This window comes from Phoca vitulina, unplaced genomic scaffold (assembly GCF_004348235.1).
Source record: "Phoca vitulina isolate PV1807 unplaced genomic scaffold, GSC_HSeal_1.0 scaffold2, whole genome shotgun sequence".
Classification (NCBI taxonomy): domain Eukaryota; kingdom Metazoa; phylum Chordata; class Mammalia; order Carnivora; family Phocidae; genus Phoca; species Phoca vitulina.
Genome location: NW_022589705.1, coordinates 81,430,583 through 81,441,030, shown reverse-complemented (window position 1 = coordinate 81,441,030; position 10,448 = coordinate 81,430,583). Strand labels below are relative to the sequence as shown.

At 57.8% G+C, this 10,448-nt stretch overlaps 1 protein-coding gene across 3 annotated transcripts in view; it reads left to right on the top strand.

Annotated features, from left to right (window-relative positions):
* The window catches only part of RPS6KA1 (ribosomal protein S6 kinase A1), a 38,272-nt gene that overhangs the window by 9,256 nt on the left and 18,568 nt on the right, over positions 1-10,448 (top strand). Inside the window, exons 1-6 of one of the 3 annotated variants that reach the window (XM_032390612.1) lie at positions 2,865-3,059; positions 5,754-5,870; positions 6,135-6,216; positions 7,959-8,039; positions 8,216-8,295; positions 9,591-9,697. In XM_032390612.1, coding sequence (XP_032246503.1) covers positions 3,000-3,059; positions 5,754-5,870; positions 6,135-6,216; positions 7,959-8,039; positions 8,216-8,295; positions 9,591-9,697 — 527 coding nt within the window. In that variant the 5' untranslated portion in view covers positions 2,865-2,999. Of the gene's footprint in view, positions 1-2,864; positions 3,060-4,649; positions 4,938-5,753; positions 5,871-6,134; positions 6,217-7,958; positions 8,040-8,215; positions 8,296-9,590; positions 9,698-10,448 lie in introns of those variants that run through there. The other 2 variants (XM_032390595.1, XM_032390603.1) reach the window with 2 other exon arrangements.

The following is a 10,448-nucleotide window of genomic DNA, read 5'->3' as shown; positions in this document are numbered from 1 at the left end:
CAGGACCCTGCCCCTTTCTCATTTGCTGTAGGACTTGGGCAGGTACTGTACTGCTCTGAGGTTTAGATGCTTTTCCTATAGAAGAACAGGGTCCACCCCTCAGGGCCACCCGGAGGAGGAGTGTGATATGTATAAATTAAACAGTCCGACAAAGTTTGCTGTGTTTTGTTTCGTTGTTGTTGTTGTTTAAGGATTTTATTTTTAAGTCATCTCTACACCCAGTGGGGAGCTCGAACTCACAACCCCCGAGACCAGGAGTCGCCTGCTCCACCGACTGAGCCAGCCGGACACCCCCAAAGTGTGGTGTTTAATGTTTGCTTATTTTATTCATTTTAGGCCGAAAGGGGGATTTGGATTTTAGCAGCCCTAGCACGGACAGCAGTCCAGGGCAAGAGCTTCCCGGATCCCTTTGGCACCCTGGCACGCCTGGGGTCCTCAGGCGGACTGGGGCTCCGCTCACCCTCCCTCCCTCCATGAGGGTGGACCGGGCACCCCCGGCCCCCTCCCCTGGCTATCTCCGGAGCTGGACCCCTTTGAAGCGCCTGCAGGTCTATTTTGAGAGCTGGGCGTCTCCCCCCTCCCCTCCTCTCTTCCTGTTTATGAAACCCTGATCCGTCCCGGATCCCTCCTGCTCCTCTGGCTGGAGCACAAGCAGGATGTGACTGCGGACTTTGGGGAGGCTTGGAAGCCTCAGGTGTTGGGGGGAACTTCCCTTGGACTGGCCGGGGTAGGGTAGCCTACCCTCCCAGGCCCCGGGACCATGCGGCTGGGCTGTGTCCCCTCAGCCTCCCCACAGGAGACTGCAGCAGTAAGACTGCCCACCCAATCCAGGGAGGAGTCCTGTTTACAACATCCCGTTGTCTCTGTGGCCCGTTGTACTTGTAGCAACAACCTTCCAAGGGTGGAATATTTAGTTGTGAGCTCTGTTTTACAGAGGGGGAAACTGAGGCTCAGACGGGGAGGGAAATTTGCTTGGGAGCGCTCAGCTAGTGAGTGGACAGTTCTTAACTTCCTACCCTGCACTCCTGGCCTCAGCCTCTTCTTCATGCAGGTCTCTCTCTGCATAGAGTGTCTTTCTTTTCCTCCTTTCTGCCTGGCCAACTCCTGTTCATCGTCAGGGTTTAGCTGGACTGCACCCTCTCTGGAAGGTCCTTTGGGACCTCACCCCGGGCAGATAGTTCCTGCCTCTGAGCACCCATAATACGCCATTGTAGATTTGTAGCCACTTGTGTTTTGTTATCCTGTCTTTTCAGGAGCTGCCTGAGAACAAGGCCTGAGTCTTAACATGTGCGCCTCCTAGTGTCAGGCTCAGGGCTTGGGGACAGAGCAGGGGGCCGGTAGTTGTGACGGATGTCCAAAGGGGAAACGGGCTTGCATGGAGGGCGATAATGAAACGCTTGAGTGTGGGCTTTGGAAGCAAACACTCTTTGATTTTGCTCTGAGCTGTCCCCCTTTCTAGCCATGTGGCCTTGGGCAAGTCACTTTCTGTCCGAGTCTGGTTTTCATGTCTCTGAAGTACAGGATCTCTCTCGAAGCTAAGACACAGGGCCTGGCAGAAGCCATACCAGTGGAGGTTGAAGGAAAGAACGGCCTTGTGCAATACACGCTGTGTTTATAAGGGGCACAGTTCTGGTTGTCACTCATGGCCCAGTCCTGGCCTAGTGCAGCAGGGACGCCTGGGACCTCTCCTCACCTGCCCCATCAGGAGCGATCTGTCCCACCGGAAGGGGCAGGCCCGGGAGGCCCTGCAAATACTGCCAATTGGGGAAGGGGCTGTTGGTGTCCGTTACCGCGGGGATTGGCAGCTGGGTTTGGGCTGCAGCTGGTGGAAGGACCCTAGGGACCAGGGATCAGGCTGGGGGGCTCTGGGGTTCTCTCCCAGCTGCCCTGTGGGGGGAAGTAAGTAAGAGGAAGTATATGGTGGGGAATGGGGCAGGGACCAAGGGCTGTGGTCTGGTGGCTGTCCTCCCCCGCTCCGGCCACCAGAGGCCTCATGGTCCCAGCACAGACCCTCCAGCAAAGGCAGGTCTGAGACCGGTTCCTTCCTGTTGCCCCTTCTTGCACCCTGCTAGCCACAGAGGCTTCCTTTGCTTTGGGATTTGAGGATTGGTGGGGGGCCCCACTGGCTCCGGAACGGAGAGCTTTGGGGCTCCCCGGGCTGTCCCGGCCTCCACAGCCCTGCCTGCAGGCACTGGGTGCAGCGAGCCGTCTAAGGCGGCCCCTTTCACAACCGCCAGCAGGCCCTCACCAGACTGTCGCTGGAGGCCCTCTGAGGGCTGGAAGGGGAAGTCCGTGTGTACGTGGGGGCGTGTGTTTCCACATGTCTGTGGAAATGGTTTCCGATCATCGGCCTGTGTGTACTTGTGGGCGTGCCCGTTCCTGTGGGGCTACTGGTGGGACTGATGCGGCCCGGCCACGTGGAAGGGGGCTGGGCCTGGTCGGCGCCTGCCCCACCGCTACCTCTCCCCCTCTCACACTTCTGTGAGGTCCTTGCTAGGCCCTGTGGCTCCCTTGCCCATCCCAGGCGGGGCCGGCTGCGGGGTGCCTGCTCAGAGGGTTGCCATTTTGGGTGGGCCCAGCCATAGGAAGGTCACTTGCCAGGGAAGGAGCTTCTGCGCTCTGGCCTGGGGCACTCGGAGACGGTGGCCTTGCTGACGTCTGCCCCGCACTCCCTCAAGGGGATGTTGGCAGGTGCTGGGGTGCCCCATGTGCCCTTGCCTTGTTATCTTGTGACTTTTGTCTGTCTTCTGGTCTCCCCTCCTTAGGATCAGAGGAGATGAGGAGGGCTGTATCCCCGGGCCCCCCCGCAGAGTGACGGGCGTGGGGTCTGCAGTGTCCCCTCCTCGGCAGGGGAACCTGACCCATCTTCTGTCCCTCCTCCCTGCAGAGGGGGAAGTGAGAAGGAGGGGGTCAGGGACCCTGCCTTCTGGGCCGGGAAGGCTGAAAAAGCAGAAGTAGAGGAGTAACGGGGCCCTTTGGGCACCAGCTTGAGCCCCACCATGCAGACCCCGGCAGATTTCCCCAGGGGTGAGAGAGACTCACTCCCCTGTCCCAGAAAGGTGAGCAGAGGGTTGGTCTGCCTCCAGCAATATCTCTCACCGTGGCCCTGGGCAAGGAATGGGTTTGGGAGTGGCCCTGTCCCCTGGGGTTTCTGGGTGACTGCTTCTGTCCCCAGGGAGTGTTCTCAGAGGCAGGCGAGCGGAGTCTAAAACCTCAGGGCGGGGGTGGGCGAGGGTTGCTGTGTGGCCTTGGCTCAGCTCAGCCCCTCTCTGAGCCAGGATTTCTGCCTGTCCCGCCCAGGGTTATACTCAGGGGCCTGCAGAGGCTGCAGCTTCTGATGGCTGCAGATTTTGTGGCTGTTCAAGGTCCCCTGAAGATAGGGCTGTGTCTGTCAGGTCCTAGACCTAGAATGGGAAGTCCCTGCGCTGATCCCAGTATTGAGGGAGGGGGTGAGGCGGGGCAGGGCTCTGGCTGACTTACCTGCTCACCCTTTCCTGGCACTGGAGGCCTGCTGACCCCAAGCCAGGCAGTAACTAGGGGAAGGATTTGAGTGTAGGCCGGCTCTGCCGCTGGTCCACTTTCAGCCTGGGTGAATCACTGGCCTCTGGGCCTCGGTTTCCTGTATCTGCAATGGGGATAACAGATTTGGGAAATTTGGATCAGAGTCAAAGCCATCAGACTGCATTCAGGAGATGTTCCTCTCAGCCCACTGTCTCGGTCCGGGGCCTTCTGCAGGCCCTGGCAGGGATGAAACCTCAGAGGTTTCACAGATACCGGACTCTTCCCCCAGATGCGGGGTGTTTGCAGGTGATGTCCCCTCACCTCTTCCCCCAGCCCCTGGCAGGCCAGCAAGAACCCGGAGCTCTGCCCTTGAGTCCTGGGTCTGGCTTTCTGTGTGTCGGGCCCGGGTCTCTGTCAGTCTCCTTGGGCCTCACTGACTGGCTTTCTCTTTCTGCGGCCCATCTGCCTCTCTTGTCGGGTTCCTGTCTCTGTCTCCACCTGATGAGTGCCTGTCCTCACTTGTTGGGTACATGTCACATGTTGGGTGCCTGTTGGGTTGTGTCCCCTTCTGTCTCTCCCTGGTTGAGTATGTGTCCCCATCTGTCTCCACCTGTTGGATGCCAGCCCCCATCTGCTTCTGCCTGTTGGGTCCCCGTCTGTCTCTGCCTGTTGAGTTCATGTCCCCTTCTGTCGCTGCCTGTTGGATATATGTCCCGTGCGCCTCTGCCTGTTAGGTATGGGTCCCCTCCTGCCTCTGCTTTGTTGGGTACATGTCCCCATCTGTCTCTGCTTGTTGGGTGTGTGTTCTTCCTAGCTCCCCTTGCTGGGTGTGGAGCTCCCCTAGCTCCATCCCTGCCTGGTGGGCCTGTGTACTCTCCCACCTCTGCCTGATAGATGCCCACCTTCATCTGTCTTTACCTGTGGATGCCTGCCTCTGCCTGTTGGGTGTCCCTCTTTATCCGCCTCTACACGTTAGATGCCTGTCTTTGCCCGTTGGGTACCTGTTGCCCCTCAGCAGCTGCGTTGGCGTAGGGCTTTCCCTTTGCAGGCCCTGGGGGAGGATGAGGGGGGAGGGGGGGGGGGGGCGGCCCGGGGGGGGGGGGGGGGGGGGGAAGAGAGGAAGGGAACGTGGTAAGATTGTAGGCCTGGAGCTGGGAAACCACAGGCCCCGAGTGATTGGCGGCCCTGAGCTGGGCCCAGCCCCCGCCCTCACCCTGCACATCCGCCTTGGGCCCGGCCACCTCCGAGGCAGCCCCGGACGCTGCGTGCTCCTGCCATGGTGCCTCGGCCCTGCCGGCCGAATGGAGCAGGATCCCAAGCCGCCCCGCCTGCGGCTCTGGGCCCTGCTCCCCTGGCTACCCAGGAAGCAGCGGCCCAGGACCAGCCAGACCTCTCTGCCTGCCCCTGGCCCTGGCTCTGGCCCCAGGCGGGACTCGGTGAGTGTGCCCAGATGTCTGGTCCTGGCCTGGCTGTGGCCCTTGGAGCAGGTGCCTGGGCAGTGAACTTGGCCTCGGTTGGCTCTCAGCTGTCCTGGCCCTGGCCTGGGCCTGCCGGACGACTGGACCCTGCCCAGACTTGCTTCCTGGGGAAGTGGGGAGGCGCTTCAGGGCTCCAGGGCAATAGCAGCCAATTGGAGGGAGGACAGAAGGGTCCCAGAACAGCTAGGGCCTGGCAAGGGGCTTTTGGGGTAGACTCCTATGAAGGAAGTTTCAAAGGGTGGGTCATGGAGTCTCTGGCCTTAGCTCCTGTCCACCCCAGACTGGCACTTACCGGGTTGGTGGGGGTAGTCTCTGCTGACTCTTGGGTCCCTGTGCATCTGAGCCCTGCCCTTTTGGCCAGAAGGATCCTATCATCTACTCTGACCAGGAACAAAAGCCTGGCTCTGCCTCCCCGGTATGAGAACAAACTCTACTTCCTATTGTGGCAAAACGAAAACCTTTGCAGCGGGGGGAGGGGAGTCCCACGGGCAGGACCTGCGCCGGGCCTGGGCATCCCTTTGGGCCTCACTGGGCCAGAAGAGCAGGAGCAGTAGGAGCCATGCCTCACCTGACTCGGCACCTTGGTAGTTTGACCCTCCCTGGCCCTTAAGGCCCTGTTGGGATTGATGAACCAGGAGGCTGGCCCCATCACGACAGCTGTCTGGTGTGGCCAGCAGGGCCCTGTCTCCAGGGGGAGTGGGCTTGGATGGGGACCATGTCTCCTGCCGGCCTGGATGGGCCCCACCATGCTCACCAGCTCTGTCCCTCCATCAGGATGAGGGCATCCTCAAGGAGATCTCCATCACGCACCACGTTAAGGCTGGCTCTGAGAAGGCCGACCCATCCCATTTTGAGCTGCTCAAGGTTCTGGGCCAGGGATCCTTTGGCAAAGTGAGTCCTGAGCCCACAGCTGGGAGGGCAGCACTGGTCGTGTCAGAGGTGGGGGTGAAGGGTCACCTTGGGGTTCAGGATCCGAGGGCAAGGGTTGATGGGTCTGAGGGGAGGACAGGAGGTCACCTTGGTACCCAGGGAGGGCAAAAGGTCAACCTGGGGCTCAGGGAAGTTAGAGGTCAGCCTGGGACCTGGAGGATGGGAGCTAACAGGCTCGGCCCCCTCCCCAGCTTCTCCTCTGCCATTTCCCCATTGCTTTCTCAGGTCTTCCTCGTGCGGAAGGTCACCCGACCTGATAGTGGGCACCTGTATGCCATGAAGGTACTAAAGAAGGCAACACTGAAAGGTGAGTGAAGGTCACCTCCCTGTGCAGAGCCCAGGCTGGGCACAGGATTGAGGGAGACAGCCCGGTTCTCCAGAGTGTTGGGTCTGATGGAGGAGCACCTGGTCTAAAGGTAGAGAAAGAGGCCTGTCCTTAGCCTCCCCCTTCGCCCCTCCTACCTCATGGCAGAGACAGGGTCCATTTCGAAGAAAAGACTTCTGGGGATTAACCTCAGCCTTCCCCTCTTCCCCCAAGCCAAGCACCAATTACCATAGCTGAAGGTGAATGTCTGGAAGGAAGGCAAGGGGTGAGTGCAGTGTGCTTGTGGCAGGGGCCTTCTCATGCCTGATATTGAGGTTAGTTGGGCAGAGTTGCTTCACGGTACTTGGAGAGTCTGAGGGAGACCCTCTCAGCGTGGAGAAAGGTGTGAGGAAAGGGGCAGGGAGTCCAGGGAGGCAGCTAGGGAGGGTAGGAGAGGGGGAGTGGAGGCAGGGCCCCAGAGATGGATCGCAGGGAGGTTCAGAAGGGAGCCCAAGGCCAGGTCTAGAATTCCCAGGCTCACAAAGGGCATGACAGTGGTTGGTAGTGGACTTTGGGCTGGGCAGTGACCCTTGGAGCAGCCTGGGAACCAGTGCAGCCACTGACCAGGGGGAGTGGGCCCTGGCTGCGGTGAGGCGGGGAGGATCAGAAGTGTCGGCCTTGCAGACTTTAGGGGTCCTGTGGCCCATGAAGGGTTGTTTGTGGGGTGCTGTAGCTTTGATGCCCTCAGGCCGACCTGGTAGGGGCAGAAGTCATTCCCCAGGAGGGATGATGGGAGCCATGGGGGGGGGAGGATGGAGGACTTGGGCACTGCTGTGAAGGTCTCCCAGGCCAGGGCAGCAGTGGCCGAGCCACGCCTGCCGTGTGGAGCAGCTGGGGCTGTGAGCGGGGAGCCCACAGAGGGTGGGCTCACGTAAGGAGGGGCCGTTTGAGCTGTGCCTTGAAGGAGGATTTAGGAGTTCTCCAGGCTAAAAATAGTAGAGGAAGGGTACCCCAGGAAGGAGAAGCTGTTTGCCTGAGCAGAAGTGTAAAAATGTAAGGTATATTCGGGAAACAGTGGCTGGAATAGTCCAACTCCAGCATGGTCCATGCCACATCTGGTGAGGGAAAAGAAAAAATTAACAGAGAGGGTGAAAAGTACTCTGAAGGGGCAAGCACGAGCACTGTCGGAGAGAGGGCCCTAATTCAGCTTAGCAGTTTAAGGAAGACTTCCTGGAGGAGGTGAGGCCTGAGCTGAGTCAAAGAAGAACCTGCTGGTGATCAGAATGCCTAGGGACTTTTATTCTTAAAAAAAAAAAAAAGGATGTGAGGGTGGCCGCTTAGACCCATGAGTCTGAATTTTAGGCCTAGGGAAAGAATCTGCCTAACTAGCTCCCAGGTGACTATACTCTCCATCCCCCAGACCGGCATTAGGGATTTTTGTGCCAGTTGGGGAGGGGGCTGGTAAAAGCATTCCGGGGGAGCCTCAGGGGCAAAAGCTAAGGGCACGCAGAGGACAGAACAGGTTGCTCAGACGGACTGGATTGAATGGCCTTTGATGGGGCACGGCAGGAGATGGCAGGAGATGGGGCTCGAGGGATGGGCAGGGCGCCTAGGGCCCAGCCCTGGGCACAGCCATGAGGTGTGAGGAACTCTTGGGAAAGAGAGCAGCCCTTCTTAGCCAGGGCTTGGGGATGACCGTTTTGGGGGGGCTAGATTCTCCGTGACTGCCTTTCTCTTCTGGCCAGTGCGTGACCGCGTTCGGACCAAGATGGAGAGAGACATCCTAGCTGATGTAAACCACCCGTTTGTGGTGAAGCTGCACTATGGTGAGACCACAGACCCTACTTGAGTTCCCACCCTGCCTGCCAGGCTTTGCCCTGCCTGTGGGCTGCTGCCTTCCCCCTATGTTGCCCCCACCCCCAGCAGGCCAAGGGAGCTTAGGGTAGAGGGGCAGGGCCCAGGGCCCAGCTGGCTCCACCATTGCCTTTTCCCCTCTCCCCAGCCTTCCAGACTGAGGGAAAGCTCTATCTTATTCTGGACTTCCTGCGTGGCGGGGACCTCTTCACACGGCTCTCTAAAGAGGTGAGCTGACACCCCACTGCCATAGGGCCCCGGGATGGAGCTGGAGAGACAACGAGGCCTCTCATCCCAGAGCTCTGTGAAGAACGTGACCAGTGTGGCTTGGACCTGGGACCACCCAGGCCTGCCTAGCAGACCCTGACCTAGGAACCCACCCTGGGACAGAGTGTACACCCTGGCCAAGCCTCAGAGTTTCTCCCAGGATGGGTGAGGAGGATCAGGGCCTGCGTCTGACGCCACCCTGATTCCCAGGAGCTAAGGGGTCTTTCACCTCTCCACCTCCATTCTTCCAAGGCTGCCCCAGGCAAAGCTTTGAGGATGGGAAGCGCAAATCCTCCCAGAAATCTGGATATTTTAACATTATGTCCTATGTGTTAACCAAAAGGATTTTTTTTTAAAGATTTTATTTATTTATTTGAGAGAGAGAGCGAGCAAGCATGAGTGGGAGGGACAGAGGCTGAGGGAGAGGGAGAAGCAGACTCCCCACTGATCAGGGAGCCTGACGTGGGGCTCAATCCCAGGACCCCGAGACCACGAGCCCAGCTGAAGGCAGACGCCCGACTGACTGAGCCACCCGGGCGCCCCTAACCAAAAGGATTTTAACTGACGTAAAAGAATTTGAGCCAGATATAAAAATGGGACCATTAATACAAGTCAACCTTCAGAAGAGAAACAAACTTTAAAAAAAAATTTTAAATGTTATTTTAATGTTTGAATAGGTAATACGTTTACATGATTGAAAAGAAAAATCTCATTGAGAAGTCTTCCTCCCACCCCAGTCCCTCTACCCCCCATAGGTAAACATTTTTATTGATTTTTTGTTTAAGCACCCCATGTTTCTTTAGTAATACAAACCATTCTGATACGTGTTCTGAATTCCAGCCCCCATTTTCTTACAGAGAAAGCACTACCCTGTGTACACCGTTCTGTATTTTGCCTTGCTCAAGACAGTGTATCTTAGAGATCGATCCATATCGGCACATGGAGAGATTCCTTGTGTGTTCAGGGCTACATAGCACTCCATCATGCCGGGGAGAGACAGTTCATTTCAGTCTTCTGCTCAACCCTTGGGCTCTTTGCAACCCTTTTGCTATTTCCAAACAATGCCACGACGAGTGACTTGTATGTTAGTCATTTCATACTCAACCCCCTTTATAAAGAGAAGAGAGGATGGCCTGGGGGTGTCTAAGGGTCCTCCCCAGGGTGGGCCCTGAGGACCAGGAAGCTGCTGATTGCCCCGTGCCCTAGCTCCTGACGAAGAGGCGCTCCCCGCTGACGCCCCCTCCCGCCTGTCGTAGGTGATGTTCACAGAGGAGGACGTGAAGTTTTACCTGGCTGAGCTGGCTTTGGGCCTGGACCACTTGCACAGCCTGGGCATCATTTACAGAGACCTCAAGCCTGAAAAGTGAGTGAAGCGCGAGCTCCATGCCAGCCTCCCTAGGGAGTGCAGAGGCAGGCCCTGGGGTCTTTCCTGAGGGGTGGGTGTGACTCTCCCCAACCAAGTCTCCCTCTCTGTGGCTGCCCCATGAATAGGTGGTTGGAGTGGGGTGGTGGCGGCAGCAGGTCCACCTTGGGGGGCTGCCTAATCACCATTGCTGCCGTTGACGAGGCTGAGGCTCCTCTGTGCAGGCGATTGCCTACATTTTTTGCTAATCCAGTGCGATGTCTGAGATGCCATCACTGAAAGTTGTTCCTTGATATGGTCCTCTCTAGAATTTTCCTTAATAGCTAAATATCCTCAAATGGTAACTTGGGGGAGCCCAGGGGAGCAGGCGCTGGGCTGGAAAGAGATCTGGCTTTAGAGTTAGGCAGAGCTGAATTCAGATCTTATCTCCACCATCTGTTAGTTCTGTGACCGTGTGCAGTTAACTTCCCTGAGCTTTAGTTTCCCCATTGGTTGTTTTATTTTATTTTATTTATTTGACAGAGAGAGACACAGTGAGAGAGGGAACACAAGCAGGGGGAGTGGGAGAGGGAGAAGCGGGCTTCCCGCTGAGCAGGGAGCCCGATGTGAGGCTCGATCCCAGGACCCTGGGATTATGACCTGAGCCGAAGGCAGACGCTTAACAACTGAGCCACCCAGGTGTCCCTAGTTTCCCCATTGTTAAAATAGGGCCATAATAGTCCCTCCGTCAGCCCGTTGTTTCAAGGATTAG